The sequence below is a fragment of the Hylaeus anthracinus genome, unplaced genomic scaffold (genome assembly GCF_026225885.1).
Source record: "Hylaeus anthracinus isolate JK02 unplaced genomic scaffold, UHH_iyHylAnth1.0_haploid 11981, whole genome shotgun sequence".
NCBI classification, from domain to species: domain Eukaryota; kingdom Metazoa; phylum Arthropoda; class Insecta; order Hymenoptera; family Colletidae; genus Hylaeus; species Hylaeus anthracinus.
The window spans coordinates 4,349,037-4,370,000 of NW_026534329.1; the positions used below are offsets into that span (position 1 = coordinate 4,349,037).

The 20,964-nt window shown below is 38.7% G+C and overlaps 1 protein-coding gene across 1 annotated transcript in view; it reads left to right on the forward strand.

Annotated features, from left to right (window-relative positions):
- The window catches only part of LOC128885520 (uncharacterized), a 132,773-nt gene that overhangs the window by 25,768 nt on the left and 86,041 nt on the right, over positions 1-20,964 (forward strand). The window contains exons 2-4 of the mRNA XM_054139603.1: positions 9,463-9,492; positions 14,906-15,008; positions 18,134-18,251. Coding sequence (XP_053995578.1) covers positions 9,463-9,492; positions 14,906-15,008; positions 18,134-18,251 — 251 coding nt within the window. The remainder of the gene's footprint in view (positions 1-9,462; positions 9,493-14,905; positions 15,009-18,133; positions 18,252-20,964) is intronic.

Genomic DNA, 20,964 nt, shown 5'->3' on the forward strand with positions numbered 1-20,964 from the left:
TACTCGAAGACGGCTTCCTCGCGTGGATGCTGGCTGAGACTCTTTGACGCGGCGGGAAACGTTTTTACAGCTCTCGTGCTCGAGACGTGGAAGAGACTTGAAAACCGCGACTTGGGCGTATGCTTTTCTTAGCTTCTTTCTAAGAAAATGTCACCCCGCGAGCGTATGCTTAATTCTCTTCCTACGTGATCTCTTTGTTTCCACGATTCCGATTTTAGGGGGGTTTCTGCGTTGGTGTGCAGGTATATGGGGTGGGGTAATCAGAACTTATCCGTGAGAGGGATTCGTATGACAGAATTATTAACACTGTATATACTCACGTAAAGATCCAAAATCCAGTCACTTTTTGCATTTTGTCCTGCTACGTTGGATCCGCCATTTTGAATTTCTAAATTCTGAATTCAGATTTGGAATCAGAACCCCATAAGATCCCTGTAAACCAAGTCTCATCCAAATCCAGTCATTTTTCACATTTTGTGTCGCTTTAGATCCGTCATTTTGAATTTGTAAATTTTTAGTTCAAATTTGTGAGGTGTTACAAGTCAGCGAGAAATCGTCCGACTTGTGTTTTTGTTACAATATCTTTAACAAGAGTCAAATTAAAAGTTGGAATTTCTACTGTCTAATAGGCAGTTCTAATAATTGCTAGATACTCTTAAACAATTGTTTTATTCATTTCTGTACCAGAAATATGATTCTGGTGTAGTAGGTGCCATGCTGGTTAGTTAGTGCTTTTAGTTCTTGCGACTTAATTTAAATTCTCCTTGCTGTTTTGGGAAGTCTGTTTAGTACTTCCTCTTCAGGAAATGAAATATTTCTGTGAATATTTAATAGTGCTAAACCTTTTAATCTTTCTTCGCTAATAGCATTTCTTAAGTAGACTCAAGTCGTCTTAGACTGGAAAATGAACGCTCGCTCATTGCAATTGTTCCTGGTAAAGTAATTGCTATGCGTATGCACCGCTGGAAAAGCAGTTTAACCACACCATATAAATGGTTCTTGTAAAGTTTTCAAGGTGCATGTATTATCATTTCAGATATAAATAAAGAAGTCACGGAATTGTTAAGTGTTTATTTTAACGTTTCTTTTTTTTAAAGAGGGATGTTTGACTCCCCAGAAATACATACCTTCGTGTTTACTCTTGGGTAGTATGAAGTTAAACGGATCACCATCACTTTACTATTTTTATTTTCAGTACAACCTTTTTTCTTACTATTTCAGAAGGTAATAAATCTTTTCTGTAGAATTTAGATTGAATTATACGATTTTTTATGGCATTAGTCTGATTATATAAATATCTTTACTATGCAGGCAGTCGTGCATTTCCTGTTCAGTTGGAATTTTTTCTTTTCCTCTATTAAGATGTCAGAGAAAGATTAAAAAAGATATACAAACTTTTCCCTTTATAGATAAATCTTCCATGCTTTTTACTCAGTTTTTGAAAGTTATGGAGCAAATTCTTTATTTTCCCGTAAGCAATAAGCCTTCTTTTTTACCAGGTGTTCTTTAGAACGTGCTTAATGCATAAAAAGAGTATTAAGTGTATTGCATATCCTGTCGCTGAAGTGCTGTGGTATTATGAGGTACAAAGGGAATGCGATGTTGCAGCAGCATTTTTTATGCCGACGAATATTTAAATATAATACTAATACAAAAAGGTTTTAAAGTTTAAAAATGTAACGACCTCTATCGATGGGATAAATAATCACTCATGAATAAACCTAACAGCATTAAATTTATTAACGAAATAGGTGCAATTTTTCACAGCTTAGACTTCAATCCCCTTTGAATCAAATGCATTGCCTTGATTCACGTCCATATATATAAACATTTTCATCCAATGAAATAGATCCTTCGAATATATAAAGTTTCGAACGCTGAGGCTAAATGAATTTCAACTCATTTTTACGCTTTTACACTTCTCGATACGGTATGAATTAAACATCATTTCACACAGCTCGTTGACAATTTATCTGTAAGTACTTTTGAAAAATTCACGTTTCATAAATTCATCGATTTTTTCAGACTCTCGCGTATGTATCACCTTTCCCATTCCATATACATAGCAATTCTATACGATTTAATAATTTTAGACTCGATTTAGTTGAAGCGAATTACTTTTTAGCGGTTTTCCCGTTGCATATTGGGTTTCAATCGTGCCTGGCCGCAGGCCAACTTGTATAGATATCAAATGGCATCATGTACGCGAGCGCAGGTAATTTTAAGTGGTCGAGAGTAATTAATTCGCAAAAGAAAAGGTAATTAAGTGATATGCACCTGTTGGTGGTATCCATGGCCCTCTTGTTGCGAGCTCCGAACACATATTGGCGCCAACGATGCCGAAGTGTATGCCCCGCTTTAAATTATTATTCCCCCATCGCGGTTACCGATATCGTTCCACGGAAACTTTTAATCGTAATACACGAATTTTTGTACTCCAATACAAACGACGCCATTACCCCAGGATAAACGTTATGTTCCTAGCTTTATCGATACGTGTTGCTTTTATTCTCCTATTACGTTTTTGATACGAATCGAATCGAAATTTATTCTCGCTCACATTGTCGCGATCAATTTGCATTTTGTGAATATGGAGAACAGTGGTACTTATTTTTCTAGCATGGATCGTATAACGTACTGAGTAACTTTTTTATTTTATATATTTATTCGTCTATCTGAATTTATTTATTATTTTAACCCCTTTTGTTCGATTTTTATTACAGGATTATTCTTATAATTTTTATTTGATTTTCTTTTCCATTCCGTAAAATGCAAATTAGTAAACAATCACAGTGCTTCAATTATATTATATTTATAGCACATAGTGTTATGTACTCTTACATTTTATCTGTATGATTTTTTTTCTCAACTTTCAAACGCGAACTAATTTTCTGCTTGTTCCTGCTGATCTGTTCCTGACTGTGCAAGCATTTTTTTTTTTTTTTATCGAACGCATGCGTATTTAATGTACATACAGTAGGCGTTGAAGAGTTCACCAAGAGGAAGAAATCAATGCGAGCCGAATGAAACTTCAACGCCTGGGAGTATTTTATACACTTACGGAATTACACTTTCCGGGAATCGTAACGCTGTTTCGCGTTTCCTAGGGCCAGGACGATTGGGTCAGTCATCGGGCCAGCCTCTCGCTGCTGAGGGCGCGCTACTTGGGCGCTGTGATTGGTCGGTGGCTTTTCGTTAATAATTCAAAAACGAAGCGCCATCCGACATTTTTGCAAAGGAAATTGTGGTTCAGAATCATCTCAGCTACCCCCTATTTCCGGTTCTCACACTAATTTTGGGGTATCCTTTATACACCTAGTCAGAATGATAAATTCATGCACCAACGATAGAAGGTTTCGACTGTTTCAATGAGGGAGCCTTTCCATTTCTGAATACGTTAGCGGAGTACTTCGTCGCACGATGGAATAAATACCTTTGATTATCGTCCTGCGGCAGTTCGGATTACACGCTCGCCTGTGCGAATGAACGCTGGCTGCTTGTATACTACGCGCTATGGCACCTTGGCGAAGCCATTCTCGTGTGTCGCAGTTAACCTTAGGCCAGTTACTCGCTCACCATAGATTCCTGCGCATTGTCTGGCATTTATTAGTACAGGTCGTTGCTTTAAGTCTCTCCTGGTTCGTTAGAAGATCGCTAGCTCGTTTGCGAGTAGACACAAGGCACACGGAAGCACGAATCGACGACACGTCAACCGCATTCGCTCGAGCCTGGGTTATATATACCGTCGCTTCGTGACCTTTTCATTAGAACCGTATTAAAAAAAGATCATTGACGGAGCTCCTCGGATCTATACCCCAGGGATGGGCGAATGTCTCATCTATATGAAAAGTTTCGAATAAGGAATTCAAGATAAACACGTTTAGATTCGTTATTTGTTCGTTTCAAATTAAAGATTGGATCCAACGATCGAATTGTGTTTCACGTTTGGAAAATTACGGTTAATTCGTGTAACTTTTGGACGGAATAAAATGTGTTAGGTGTAGAAATGAATTCTGTATTTTCAGAAAGTAATCTTTATTATTTATTTGTAAAAATACTCATACAATTTTAAATCTTCCCTCAATTGTAAGAGGGTAGGTACAAACCCTCATTCAACTAAGTAAAATCTTTATGATTTTCCGTGTTACATAATTCATAGGAATTATATAAGAAAGACATGTTCCCGGTGTAAAGATTTTGCAAATAATTCTAGGTAAAGAAATTTCTCTTCGACGTTTAACTTATTTTTTATTTTCTTACTTAACGGCTTTACTCGCCAAGTTGAAAAATAAAATAAAATGAAGGCGTAAGAAGTTGTACTATATTGTAGCAAGGTAAAAGGGCAAGGTGAAAGGTTCAGCGAATGAGGCTGCTTTACAACCTAACCCAATTTACCATGACGCATAACTTATAGTCTAACTGAAACACGAAGTAGATGAAAAATGATGTCAATGCTAAAGTGTTTTAACAAAGTCCATAATAAGTGATAACGTTGTCTCGTTCACGCTATTTTCCAGAAAAATTGAAACTTTCGAAAAATCACGTTTCACTTACAAATATTATTATAGTAAGTCTTAATTAAATATATTTTACCATAATGAGAAAAAATAAAAAACAAAAAATTTTAACCTCGTATATGTTAGTATATTACGTTATATAGTTCATTGATATATGCATTAGTCAAAAGAACACTGATTTTTAAGATACATATATTATTCACTGTATGGACCACTCTTCCAGAAGCTTCATTTTTCCAAATGCTACAATAAACCATGACAAACTCTCAACGAGAAAATCATTTTTAATTGACTGATAATTTTTTAATAAATCATGTACAAAATCCTCCAAAATACCAAGGAATATTCTACATTACCAGCCATTTCTCGTTTCTCTCCTTATCAAGGGACCCTCTAATCGTCTCCCAGCTCCAGGTCTTAAAGACCTTTAATCCGACCCTGCTGGCTACACTTGCGTCGATATAGTAATTCACGCATACTTGGACTGTTTGACCTAGAGGCCTCTTTGAATCTTATTAAGTCTAATTGGACCGTCTGCAGTTCGATAAAACGTGTTGAAACAGCGGCGTTGTCATGTCGGGGTACGCGTGGATTACGTCGTGCTGCTACTTCGTGTCAAATTTCGTGTCCTGGCCGTCAGGAAGTCAACTCTGGTTAATTTTTTCGCGATAACAGTTCATTATTCATGCACGGTATTATATTTGACCCAGTGAATTATTGACTATGTTCCTAGCGGAGTTAAACGGTACGCACTGGCACTGGCCCGTGATGTTGCACTTTCATGCATTGATCCGTTAAATCCAATAATATTTTTCATTTTTGCCATCGAGAACGAAAGTGTTTCTTTAATTTTTTTTCCATCATTTTGTCTTCACTACGCGAGTCCACCTGTTATATAATTTTCCTTTTATTTATTGGCACGCTTAAATATTTTCTATACCATTCTTTTATTGCTGTTATATCTATCATATATTATACTAACTATAGAGCTACCTCTAGAATGTCCAAAATTTGATTGAAAATTCGGTGGAATAATATAACTGTATCGTTGGAATTGTATTGCCTTTTCGAGGCAATGAACAATCCATTCCTCTATTTGTGTATTTTAATGCTATCCATCAACAATCGTAATCTGTATTTAGATTATCGTATTTCTGTGAAACTACTATTGTTTGGACCATAATCGTCGTGAAAATAGGACAATGGCAACGGCTTTGGAGTTCGAAAATATTGGCTGTGCATGTTTATCGCTCTTCGTATCCAGTTTTTCGAGCCGAGTTTGTTCTCAACAGGTAGAGTCGAGAGGTCCAAGAATTTACCATAAGTCTGCGCCGAGCGTGCGAAATATGAGGTTAGTCACCTCGAGAATATGAAAGTCAAAATACTTGTTCAGATTGTGTTTGAGCGGGGAAAGAATTTTTATTCGGAACGCCTTATTTTATCTGTTGAATGGAAATCGATTGTCGAAGATTCACACCTTATTCACAAAAATAATCCTCATTGATTTGTTACTTCATACAACTGGGATAAAAAATAGAATACAGTAATTAAACCTTGATAAAAATGTAGTTAAAGAATGAAAAGTAAGAACTAAACTAAAGGATTTTATTTTGTTTACTTTTAACTATGTTGTTCTAAGGTCAGTTAACCAATTTCAAATTTTATAAGCACCATTAAAAGATATTACTGGCCGCATGGGTAACGTTATTGTTTGAGATAGAAGGTAACAAAATTTTACGAAACTTCGCCAAACGATTGCTTCCTTTATGCCCGTGTCGCGATTTGATGTCTCTTTAATGATAGGTCCAACATCAATACATCACCTGTGACAGCTGCCTCGTAGCTCCTGGAACAATATGTACCTACCGACAATGTGCGCAAAGCTTGTTAAGCAGAGTATCAAAACTTTGTAAAACAGGCGACCTTTGTAATTCAGGAGACAATGCGAGGAAAATAACATAACGCATTTATTTTCAATTATTAATTGAATAAGCTTGTTATTATTTTAATTATTAAGTACTATTTTCATTGTACCGTAATTACGTACAAATATATTTACGTACGAATACCGTATAGAACCCATGCATCTTATTTTTGCTAGCTTCACACACGTTCTTTACAAGGACTGAATTTGTTCAAAATATTCGAAAAGGTTAACACGTAACAAAAATGTTTGATTCACAACAAAGAGTCCCGAAACACGCTCACTTATATTAAATTTAATTGTTATTCGGTACAAACACTGATACAACAACAAATATGAATTTTGCCAAGCGTGCAATTATTCCAATAACAATCGCACATATTCGCTAAGTCTGCTTCGCCATGTTCAGACGCAGTTATCGAATTTCTTCGATTGGACGTGGTCTCAAGAAATTACATCCAAGTAGAACGCAACAACAGTTGTTATATCCAGTCTAGTTTCGAATGTCCGCACGAACGAGCGATTCCGCCAACGCTCGTTAAGACGCGGATAAGTAATTACATCCGAGCACACGGTGAGCGCGCAATAATGATAATTTTCACTTCGCTGAATCGATTGGTTCGTTAGCGTGGCTCCATTTTCTATCGAGACGAGAGCATTCGGTCAAGCGCGTTTTATATGTCGTTACCGATGCTTTCCCCCGGAAGAAATTCAATTCCCTTCTCCTGTTCGAATACCTCGATCGGCGTATGCGCGATTTTCTCGCTGGTGTCGGCGTGTACGTGTGTGTAGGTACTATCTGTCTACGCGTTCGTCGAATGCATATATGGAAGCCGTTTCAAGGCAGGCTCATTGTCGGTGAAGTGTCACACGTGAATTGCGGCGAATTGATTTATTCAGATAGTGGCTGTTCAATAGAAAATCGTGGAAATCGAATTCACGAGCTCCAGCATCAATTTCCGCGTATATGTCTTCGACTTCGAGAATGCATTTAAATGCGACCGGCTATTTTTAAACCACTGCTACGATCGGGCGTCGACGTAAACTCAAAAATCTTATTCGCCGTCGAATGGTTCGCGCTCGCATCGCTCGTGACCCGTAGATCCGATCTGGGGAAACTAACTGGTCGACTCTGGCAACTGAAACTAGTTATTTTCATGATGATTTCATCTCCCGACCTTATTTCCCTTTGGTAATAGTTGCGAAATGGAGGAAAATGGGTGTGGTACATGATGGAAACGCAACAGAGTGGAATTAACGAAGATAGAAATATAAATTCTTGGGAGTTTCTGATTGAGAATTCGAGATAGGTGTCATCCAAAGGCGATGCGTTGGCATCAAGTTGCGTTTACTATTTTTGGAGGTGTGTGAGAATTGAATTTTTTCAAGATATTTAGTATACTGCAAAAGGTCGTGCAATAAACATGTCAACCATGAGTGTCGGATATTTAAGAGTCGTTTAATTCATGTAAGAGATCATAGGTTCTTATTTATGACGGAGAAATAGCATTGGATTGCCAATACGATGTGCTGTAATACCCTTTCAGTGTTCTTAATGTGCTGTTTGTACCACTATGACCAGAAGATTGACCCAAATTCAAGAAAAGATTCAACTAACGATATATGCAGTAGTCTGAATGTATTTAATGGTTTAATGCTATCTTCTTGCTTGTCTTTGAATTTCATATTTTCTATATCATCTCGTTTCATTTTATTTCAATTATTTTCTTCTCTACTATTCCTTTACTTCCCCTTCTTTTCTTCACTCAGTACCAAATTTCTCAACGCAGCCAAACTATTATAGTAATTACCATCCTGTCAGAATAACCGAAACATCATCAACCCTATCGAAAATAATGGAAAGATCGAAATACAATTAACGACGAGTCTCAAAGGGTGAAGTAAGCCTGAAATACTTATGTAAACGCAATCACCGACTCGCTATCGTTCGATTTCTCCGTGGGGCGAAACGAAATTAACCATCAACCCGTTTGCGTTAAGACAAATAAGCGAAATAACCCACTTTCGTTTTAATTATTCCGAAAGTCCAGCTGCGCGTTTACGCGCGTATGCTTTTAATCGAGCCGATGCGGTTTAATTCCATTTATGGACGTGCTCGTGCTCACGCAGATACGTTTCCAGTTGATTCAGCGAAATAAAGCGATCCCACTACTGTTAACACATTGCTGACGCTATAGGTGCTATGAAATGGATCGAGTCACCTCTCATTTTCGGAAGATAAGTTGGCTATTCAAAGCCGTGTAAATATTAAATTAAGCGAAATATTTGATTGAAAATTGCTAAAATTGTGTGTAAAAATAACCAAATCATGAATAGTTTATCTGCGAAATTATTTTGTTGTTGTATTCGTGTTTTATGTCAACAGTGTGTCAACCCTTCAATAGTTAGGTTTCAAACAAATATCATAAAAAACTTAGCCGTGACAATTACAAAATTTAAGAGAAAGTAATGTCATCGAAATAAAAAGTATCATTAGATTTAATTACATATATCAAATCACTACGATATACAACGATACTTAATATCGTGGTAGTAGAAATATAAATAATTGCGTGACTATAAAAAAAAAAAGTATAAAGTACATACACGGATCAAATCGACCGGGTTGGTAGTTTTAGTGTTATAATTGAGTTAATGACAGTAATACGAATGAGTTCTGAACTAGTAAACGCATTCAACAAGTTAAGACCTGTGATTTTCATCCGCAACCATATAGTAACTCACCCACAACTGTGTATCGGCACCTTTCGCAAGTGGCTCATGAAAATTTGAGTTGCCTATGGAACAACGTGTGTACCACGACAGCTTAAAAATCTCCAAAACTCTAAAGACATTAGTGGTTGATTGCGCCCCGAGATACAAGGATCCCTACTCACCCATAGTCAATGATACATCGTCGTTCGATACTAAACGGGTTAACAGTATTCGTTGCTGGCGTTCCCGTAAGCAAACTGGCGAAATGAATCCGCGGATCGCTGATTTCTGGTTTCTCTGTTGCAGTGAAGAAGGCGCGGTTCGTCTGCGAGGAAGGTTTGTATGCGAGAGGACAGGACGAGGCGAACGGATCGATCGGGATCCTGGAACGAGGAGCGAACGAGCTGGCGTCTGGCTGTTCCTGGCTGTTCCTGGCTGATTCTCAAAGCTTACACGAGCGCAGAGGGGAGCGCAGAACTCGCGTGCAAACTGTGAGCGATCCGTTTCGTCGTTCGATTGTTCCCAAAATTGGAATCGAACCGATACTTTCATAAAACCAACGGGAGTAGAGGGGGCCCTTACTCACGCTCCAGTTCTGAAGTCCGCGCAAAATTTGTTGCACTCCGTTTGGAACGGTTCCAAGTTAAAGGCAACCTGACTCCTCAACCGGAATATCGCGATGTTCTGTTCATGCCGAAATAATTTTTCCGCGGCAGGCAAGATCCCCGCGACAACGCGACTTTACCGATGCCAGCTTCGAGAGAGGTTCAGCCTTAGTTGGAAACACGCAAATAACACGGGTTGAAACTGTAGGAAATATGAAAGTATAGATTAGTTAAGATAAGAGAATTCAAAGTCAGTAGAAATTTTGGTGCAGTAGCAGTGAGCTTGGAGCACGAAAGCTAGTGGAAGGAAAGGGAAAGGACTGGAAAATTAATTGATTATAGATCACTGATCAGAGCAGACGTATCGAAGGCTTAGCTTGGTTCTAAAACACGCAAATAATATTGGTGAAAAAATATAGGTAACTGGAAAATGTAAAGAAAACTTTTCATTTACAAACTATTACATCGCGATTTTTCAATTTTATAAAATTCTATTTCGCTGAATAAAAAAAAAAACTCCCCGTGAATATTCAAGGAGTCTGAACGTTGATGTATATCTTAACGCGTTCATCGTATGCGGCACACGCGATTCGTCGAGAGCGTTTAAGTTTAAACGCTTGGCTCCGAATGCTCGCCTATTTATTATTCCAAGTTTTAAATTGTCCTACTTTGCATTCAATAATTTCTCACTTTCATGCGATGCGGTATCTCGTTCGAGGGGCTTATGTCGACCGGAAGCACAGCCTGTTCTTTGGCCTTTTTATATTTCAACGCGAAACAATCCGTCGAGCACGGGACTAAAATTAACCGTTCGGTATTTGTGTAGAGCCACGGTTTCTAGCGTTGCATTATTTAGCGCGATATAACTTCCACGCGTGGCACGGTCTTTCATATAGAATGTTTAACGTTTAAACTTTCCAGATCGCGGTAATTTCCTGTTACGTCTCTCTACGGTTTGTGCCTCGCGTTGTTTCACGGATCTGTCCCGTTGTTCCAATGGATAAAGGCCTTGAGACTTTCAGTGACTTTGCATTCATATTGCGCATCTTTTTGTGTCCCGCGAACGCTGCGCAGGCACGTGTGCCACCCTCACTGGCTGCAGCCACGGGAATCATTATTTTCCGTGAACGTCACGCGTGGAGAACGACTACAGGACTCAACGTTTACATTGCTCGCGTTCTACCATTGTACGCGCCGTCACCGTTTAAAGAGACGCAAATTTTCGTCGCATGTCTCGGGACTCGTTGCTCCAGGTCGGACTAATGTTCCTTGTCACAATTTCGTTGGTATCGTTTCATGTGTCGCACGTCTCAGAATTCAGTGATTTCTCGTTTAAGCTAATTAAATTTTAGTGAAAACATGGATATTATTTTCGTAGAGTTTAGAAATTTACTTTCTTTATTTTATGGGTAGTTCCAAGTGGTTGAAACATTCACATAGTTCATTTCGATTTGAAATGTATTCAACTCTTAGCTTCCATCCACGTTATTCACATTTTAGGTACAGCTAATTTCTGTTGTGTTAAATAAATTTTTATGATTACAGTAAATGATCTATTTATAAGGTTTAGAATATTAAAATATAAAAGTATTTCTAAGAAGCAGTGGTAAGCACAAAAATATTTTTTCCAGTCCGTCAGTGATGAAAACTTAGCAAATAGAACTTTTTCATTCATTTATCGCGACTCTTTCCATAGTAGACTCTCGTTACGGTGCACTAGTGTTCAGCGCCACACCTGTTGGAAAGCACAATAGAATACAAACTAGTCGAGTCCGCATGATTCAGTAACAACGATTCGTACATCGTAGAACCACGTGTCCACTTCAGAGTGTCACGAGGGTGTCTGATATCTTCAGATTTCCTGAGACTCGATAGGCTTACGCGGTTCCCTAAATCTAATTGGTTATGGGGATATTAGAGTACCTGGATGAAGGGAGGGTGACGTATCCCCTGGCACCCTCCGTTCCCATGCAATCCTTAATATCCTTCAGGCTTTCTTGACCCCCGAAAGTCGATACGAGGGTCCGAAATTACTGGATACGTGATATTGTATTTTAAGGTTTCCAAGGTCACCTGTATCATATTTCGCGAGTTCCGTGTCACCTGCTTGAAATTTAAAGAAGTTGGAATTATTACTATGACCACGTGAGACTCCGAGGTTGCTTAATTCAGCCGTATTCGAGAGAGATCTATATCGAGTCGTATGTGTCCTGAAATATTTGTATCGGGTATCGCAGAGCTGAGAGTCATCCGTATTGGGTCATACGTGCACTGAAACGTTATGTTAAGGCTCAGATGTCAGAGTAAGATGTCACAGTTATCATTATTAGATAGTGAAATTCCGAGATCGTTCGTATTGGCATCTACGTACTCTACTTTGTTCCTATTAGGACTCGTATATTTAAAAATCATTTATATTGGTCCCTAAGTAGCGTGGAACATTTATAGTTCGTTGACCTGTATGTAATGTTTATCGAATCTCACGTGCTCTAACATTTTTATTTTGGTACCCGTAGACTTAACAGTAGAAACGTAGATTTAAAAGCCACTTACATTAGGTCTAACGTTCTCTATGTCTTCTAAATTTTTCTTATCGTTTTCTTACCTATAATTCCACAATTATGATCTCTAATGGATCCTACGTTCCACATATCGTTCGTTTCACGCTTAATAGAAACAGGTGTCGCTCGTACAATGAACTGTCAATTGTACGAACCGGAATTTCTGTATTAGATCTAATCAGTTCGATAACGCTAATATTGGGTTCCACGAAATTGGAGCGATCGATATCAAATGCCACTAATCCAAGGTCATTGCTCTATTGTACTCCGTTTGACCAATTCCAAAAAGTACCTTGAGCTTCTTTAACGTACCTATTAGTTTTATTATTTCGTTTATGTTACGTGTCGTTTATTGGAAATTATCAGAATTTTCTTACTATCGAAATATTCGAACACGTATGTCATTTATGATATGTGTTTATTCCAGCGACACAGACAGATTCAAAAGGTTTCGGTTAGAAGAAAATTGAAGAAATTTTTCCATGCTTGCTAGACTGAATTATAAGAGTTTACGGACGCGTGAATGAGAAATTGTTCGAGGAATCGCGAGGACAGGCAATGTATCACGCGAGTCAGACCGAAGCGTTCTTTATTCGCGACAATGTGCCAGATGGAAATGCAGCATGATTTCAGGCGGAATAAGACTGTAACAAGTGTTTCATTTGTACGATTAAACGATAGTCTTCCTAACCGCCCATTAACTCGCCTACGGGCTGCTGGCATTCTGTAGGTATTCGTCGATAATGCAAATTGTCTCGCTTCGTGAACCAATTGGGGGATTTCTCCGATACCGGAGTTGGATCTCTTGAAATATTAATAAATTCACATTTAACTCTTTGAGGTACACGATTTAAAAGAAAGATGAAACTCAAGCTGCACAGGATACAATCCCATAAATTATTCAGTATCAGAATTTCTATGTAAAGTGAAATAACATGTTTTTTTTTTTTTTATTATGAAGCTAATCAGCCACTTGTTATAGATTTTTAAGAAGAAAAGAATTTTTACATCACACGATTCGCTAACTTTGATCACAACAGTGTCAACAATCTACTGATACGTTCTTGCTTCCATACATTTTTAAAATTAAAAACAAACACGACATTATTTATTATAGGTACTTCTATTATTATCTGAGAATACTCATATTTGAAAACTATTTCTTCCCCAATGGTAGAAGTTCGCATACCATTTTACTGTGATCTAGAAATCGAAGGGGAACAATCCAGGCGTATGATGATCGTCTTCGTTAATTATCCACCTGTGTGTCGTTTGTCCATCGACCCGTTGCTCGTTTCTTCGGTACGAGCAACGTTTTCTACGACGTCTATTTGTCAAGACAATTTCGTTGCACACCAAGCAGAATGTCGAGGGTGACGACTCGGTGTTCGAAATACGCTGCGTCGTCCACCTTTTTTCCGAATTATCGAGAGCTTGTAGCCAGAATAATACTATACGCGTGCATGGACATCGTAGGTGGAAGCTTACAAGGCTTTACGGTTCGCCTGCGCCGTTTCCTAGGCACACAAACGGGGAAGACAGTCCGTATCCTTGGTAAATTGAGAAACGATCGCTGGTTCCTCGGGAAATGTTACGTTCGTGTGTGTGTGTGTGTGTGTGTGTGTGTGTGTATGTGTGTATGTGTTACCCGTCTCTTATCGATTCGACGACGTCGGCTTATAAATGTTTCCCGTCGACGTAGGTTGTTAGACAGGTCAAGCTCTGAGAGGTTATCGGAAAATACACTCCCGGACGCCAGTGGTTCGTTTCTGTATAATTATACGCAGAAGGAGGCTTCAAAATGCTCGATGCTTCCATAAATAACATTTAATTGTCCGTGGAACAACGCTATGCGATAATCCGTTTTTACTCGGAACAGTTGCGAGCTCATTCTCGTGGATTTCTGTTTCTAATGCGTCATTAATTTTTGTTTATTTTTCTATTATGTATCGGGTTCTCCAAAAAGTTTCTTCCGCGACTTGCATTCGGCAAGTTTTTCTGTTTTCACTTAATTAATATTTGACTTTTAAAATGAACAAAAAACGTCACTATTTGTTACGAGTACTTTTAATTTCGATACATGTGTAAGGGATGTATTCATGTTATTTGTTTTCACCCACCAAAAATCGACATGAATTTTCCAGACAACTCAATAACATAACACATAAATTACTTACTAGTGAAACAAAAGAAATTTTGGGACAACCTAGTAGTTGTAGTTTCATACATTGGACTCCATTCAATTTTTCATAACCAATGTGATTGTAACCATTGTTCGAAAATAATTTGTTTCGGTCTTTAGATAATTTATCATTCGATTAATTTAAATTTCGTCCCGATAACTCGCCATGATCCTCGCGCTCGACCGTGGCTACGGTATTTGTCAACATCGAAGTTTCCATTTTCATGGGACAGGTTCCTTTTACGATCAGACGCGTACCGCCGTATATCCCTCTGCGCGATCCATCGATGTCGAACAGCCGTCGCGATCGCCCGCGTGCGAGCGAAACGATCGCCAGGAATCGCTGGCGCCAGTTCGTACGACTGTAACCCGACTCACGAACGATCGACGACGATTTTCAGCGGAACAGTTCAACTCCTACGTAACGCTGAAGCTGCAGAACGTGAAGTCAACGACAGTCGCTGTGAAAGGGGCCAATCCATGCTGGGAGCAAGATTTTCTCTTGTGAGTACACGCAAGTTCGATCATGGGATGGCTCGAAGAGATCGTTTGACGTTAGAATTGAATCTGTTATTCCAGAAACGACGTATGCAAAGTTCTCCATGGTTCCGAGCTGGAACCAGAATGCACGTGTGATAGGAACTCGATTAACCGAGAAGTTAGTATAATGCGAAAACTTTCAATTGGGGATATCGGTTTCCCGCGGATTTTTCGAATTTATGGATCGAGATGGTATTTGCAATTTTATTTTTTACGAGAACTGAAAAGCGTTGAATCGTTTCTGACATAACAGATCGAATTATTGGGGATTCAAGATTCCATGAAATGGATCGTTAAGAAATTCTTAAGCTCTCGTAATCAGCACATGGTTTGATCATTATTGATAGCTTTGGTACAAGAACTTTCCTAAGCCACATAAACCTTTTTATATGCATACTGAGTAAATGTATAAGCATACTGAGGTAACAAACAAACATTTCTCTCTCTTATAATCTTATAATACAACATTTATTCTAATATCTAAAAATCTTCAGTAATTAAACTTTAAGTTTCGATCGTTACCTTTTAAGTTTTTATACCTATGTAAATATCACCTTATCAAAAGGTGACATTTTGTTTGTTTAAATTCTTACTGGATTCCAATATATAATATACTTTCCATGGACGAATATACACATTTTTCGCTGTCAAAGGTTTATGGGTATCGTATAAAAGCACGCAACAAACATATTCATCTTTCAACCTGTACACATATCCAGCACTCACCGAAACCAGTCAATAATTTTTGTCCCGCTGCGCTGCATCTAAATTCTCGCTCCGCGACGGGGGGCCGCAACAAACTTTCCAGAGTTCTCCACGAATTTTTCCATACGAGCAACCAATAAAAAAATGGAGAACTTGGTTTGCTGAATCGAGATTGAGCTAGAGATGGAGGGAGATGGCGGGGTTAGGGGGTGAATGCATTTCAATTTCGAATTTTAAATTTCGAATTGGAAGTTTCACGATCCACGGTACATCCTCGATTCCACGGTTCGCGAAAACTTTCAATCCAACTGGGTAATACCCGATGGCCGATGCTGAATAAAACTGATAAGGGCCGACAGAAATTGTCGCGGTCGGAGCGTGCGCGTTATCTAGCCGCGTTCGTTACCGAGTTTGCGTCAAGGCTCGCGGACCTCCGGAGTTTCGCGATCGACTATCGAACCCCCTTAAGAGGTAATCCGATCCATGGCTGATGTATAAATAGGTGCTTAGCCAGCACAATGGGATAGCGCGTTCACGATAGCGCGATTAGCTAATCGCGAGTTATGTTTCACATTTTAATCCTTTTTCCTCGCCTCGTGATATTTTCCCTCATCGTCGACTATCGATTTCTCGGCCCTTCCGGTCGACGAAGAGGATCCGTTTTCTTTTTTACACGTCGTGGTATAATTACATGCTTGATACATGCGGAGATATCTTGGGGATGCTGAGAAATCGGTTTAACTATCGATACCTGTCCAGAATACCGTGTAAATCAAAGTCAAGAGCTTTTTGGATCACTTTCGTTATTTAATTGAATCATTTATTTTATCGTGGAAAGATTCCATTAAACTCCAATTTAGAAGGAATTGCAATATCGATCTCGTCTCCCGAAAGAATTTAATTTTTAATAATATGTAATATAAATTGTAATTTAAAACTACAGCGCAAATTCTTGCTATCTCCAGAAAAATGTTCCGTACTCTTCGTGGTTGACACTAACTGAGGCCTCCAGGTCTTGTCCGAAGAACACGCTTTACATTCAGAACGATTAATTCGCTAAGAAGAAATATCGAAGTCATGGAAATCTCATATCGATAATGTACACCCAACTCTTTCTTTTATTTGCTTCGGTTGACGAACGGCTGAAAGCAGATACTCGATTCCCTAGCATATTTCCAGCATCTCGTTTCTCGTCAGAGGATGATTCATTTTATTTCGGGGCTGCATTTTTAATTACACTCGAGCGTTTTCTTTATCGGAGGAAGAATACGACCGCGTCAAGTGCTCGAGACGGAGAACACGCTATTGATCGAGCGTCGAAAATATATAAGGAGGACAATCGCGAGTCGCGGTAGCAGAAAATGGGAGAATTTTGGATCTTAGCTCTCGGAAATATCCCTACTGGCGCCGCTAAATCCTTAGTTGCCAAGTTGCGAACCTTTAACCTACTTTTCCTTTGACGCGCGACTCTAAGTGTGCACGGGCCGCTTTTAAATCGTATTTATTTAACCTATGACGAAATAGCTGCCTAAAAATAAGAATCCCGAGGATGTACCGATCAATTTCACCGTATTTACAGCGCTAGCGTCGGTTATGGAAATACTAAGGATGTGCTGTCAGAATTCGCAACCTAAATTCTGGACTCGGAGATTTTTCAAAAATTTAATGACGTCGGTGCTCCATTTGCAGAATTCGCCGTACAAAATTTATGAATTTTTAACACACCACTCCTGCGATACGAAGGAAAGCTGAGTTAGATATTTAAGCAAGACACACACACACACACACACACGTGTAGCCATTAATGTGTACATGTCCATACTTACAGAATTTGCTCAAATGTTTATTCACATCCACGTTCTACATAAACGTGTCGCCAATGTTTCATGATTTTCTAAATTATTTTATAATTTTGAAAGTTGTTATACATAAGCAGTACATATTATTAAACACGCTATGATTTTATTTATAATAATTTCATGTTCAATTGCTTATTAAAATCCTTAATGGCGAAAAATTATAGATCACCAAAGAACCTATATACAATATCGATCAGATACTGTGTGTACAAACATAATGAAACTTCGAACTAACTTGTTACCCATAAAGGGTTTTCCAAGCCTTCGGGATTTTGTTTTCGAATTAAAAACAAATGGTGTAGAAGATCATCCAACAATATGTTTATGTCTGTTTGTGTCAGAATACATGCGATTAAAAAATCAAATTTGAGAAATAATTAAGTGCCCATTACGAAACGTGTTTTTGTATTAAAAAACAAAACTCAATGCCTCCTTTGGAAAACTCTTAATTTATCACTCGATGTCAGTAATAAATAACCGTGCAAGCTTCCAGGTGAATTAACCACGATTTCGTTTGTTATCTAGCGAAACGAACGACATGAACACGGGCCTCCTGGCCGAGGTCTGGTCCAAGGGTTTCCTATGGGATCGTTTCCTGGGCTACTACTACGTCCCATTATCAGAAGTGTCCTGCATGAACGAGGTAACGTCTAAGCAGTCTCACAATACATCCGCCACGATATCGACAGGGAAACAAGAACAACGACACATATCCCCCGACAGCATGCGAGACACGAACAGCAATACACAGCCACCAGACATCACCAACACGGTACACTAATTGATACATGCACCTACCCTAGAATCTCTGTCTTAGTGCTCGGCAGCCTTTTGGATTAATTCGAAACCGCGCGTCCCCGGCGCTGTCGTGTTTCCAAACGCGCCCATAGGAAAATCTCGATTATCCGAGTGAACGTCGACAGCAGTTTCTATTATTTCGGGGCGTCGTTTAAACGACGTCCAGATATTTCGCACACGTGACGAGCTTATCGCGGCCAGATCTATCGTGTACGTTGACGTCAGACATGTTAAACGAGCCTCTTCTGCTGTTCACGTTTGATATATCATGGAATTCTCCAAAAAAAAAAGAAAAAAAAATATGCAGTATATGGGAGACTGAAGGAGACGCGAAATGAGAGCTTTATTTACATGAAAATCGGGCGATGAGTGACTCCTTGAATTTAAATGAACTCCGTGGGTGGACAGAGAACTGAGAAATAGTTGATTCGTGCGTGGCTGTTGGGGTAGATGAGGGTACAGTAGAAGATAGGAAAGTTTGTTTAATAAGGACCTAGGAATTGAATGTGCATTTTCTATTTAACTCCTTGAAGTTAGGTGGGTTGAAAACTACCCTACCTTTGGTTTAGTTTTACTATTTTATTTAAAGCTTTCCATTCATGTGGCAATACCATGAACAAAAAGTACAATTAGTGGAATCAGAAATGCATACAGGTGAAAACTCGTTAGTAACTTGTTGACGCTATCTTTTGAGCAGCTTGAATTTTATTTTTATTTTATAATCGTGTGCCTCGAAGAGGTAAAATGATTTTTATATACAAAATTATACATACAACTTTTTTTTTATCCTTTTTTTCTATACCAATTTCTAAGTAACGTATCTACCGTGTAAAAAAAAGAGTTAAATGAATAATTTGAAATCGAGTCTGCAAATGTATCTCACTGTCTTCGTTATTAAAATATTTGTTATTTCTCCATCTACCTACGACACTTCGTTAGAATCCAAACGTTAAACACACGGTTCCCTTCGTAGACACTTCGAACAGTAGCTTCTGTGTTCGCGTTTGAACTTGGGTAACCGAGATTCCTGTGATTAGAGATACACCGCACGAACGTGTCGTTTATTCCTAAGCAAGTACTTCCCGGATATCGTATCGCTTAAACGTTTCGAAGTAGCACTATCTTACAATCAATCCTGATCTAGCTCTAAGCAACTAGAAAGTGGAAGCACGTCTGGAGACAACCGCTTCTCCACTTTGCCGATAATACGATACGCAGAGGAGAAGCGGTTGCTATAGTTCAGCAAGGAGTACTTTCTTCGGTTAAACCCCCGGCTGCGGAAGAATATCGCTGAAATTGGCAACATTATGCGGCGAATCCGCTTTCTACGATTTCATTGCGTCGCTGTATATCCTGAATTATGCTTTCTACGCTTTGTTAGAAATTATTTCAAAACGAAGAAAGATTGTTTTGGTCTTTTTAAGCGATTATGAATACTAATATAATCTTCATTCGAAACATAATTTGATCGTGTCTTACTCTTTTTTTCTTTTGTAGTTAAAATGATAGTTTTAATCAACAAATGATGAAAACCAAACATTAACCACTTTCTTACTAACACATAAAAAGTCGTTCACCCTTCTTTCGTTATTCGAAATATTTATTTGGATAACAATTTCGTCCAAAGTTCGGTCTCCACGGTCTTGGACTTGGTAAAGAGAGTTCACCACTCCGTAGGGAACGACAGCTCGATTTTTCAGTGTCTGTTGAACTTTCGACGTGAAAGAAATGTTTTTAAAGAAACGATCGCTGGTGTCGGATCCGATGGAATTCTCTTTTTTGCGAGGTACCGTGATCTCGTTACCCTGGAGTCGATGGCAATTAAGAATTGCAACGGGTGTTTTATTTATACATGAAAAACATCGCTGAATAAGTATCGCGTGTGTTTTATTCGCGTCGCGATAAGAGTGGACGGCCACACCCCTTCCATTATTATTTTTCCAACAATTGTCCCGTAAATGACGCGAGATCGCGCTCCATCGAGCGTGAACGTCGCTCGATTTTGTTTTAGATGAGAGGAAAAAGTGTGGCGAAACAGGAGCGCGGTAAATGCGGCATTGTGACGCTTTAAAATGGCATTTTGTTGACCGAGGTCGCTGCTGCTAAGAAAAAGAAAAATTTGGCCGGGTGTGAGTAAAGTAAAATGAAGTACGCTACGGATATTGTGTTATTAATATTGGGTTGTGCCACCAGTGGTCTAAGATACAGTCTCTATATTTCTTGGAATATATTGGCATAATTTTTAAATTATTCGTAGAATTAAATGTAAAATTATTCTAGTAGAATGTTATCTCATTTTTCTTCGACAAGTTTCTTTTAAAATAAATGCTTTATTTTTCATCCACTTACACGGGGAGGACGCGGTCACGTAACCTCGAATCTGGTCCAAACTGTTTTTGGTGATTCTAGATCCTAAAAAAGTTTCGCTGTGTCCGAGGGTTTTTGTGAATTGGCCTCAAGGGGTCCAAGTAGAATTCAAAAAGCCAGAAAACGAATATTTTAATTTTACTCTGTCCCTTGTTAGTATGTAGAGGGTTAATTTGTTCTTCAAAACTATA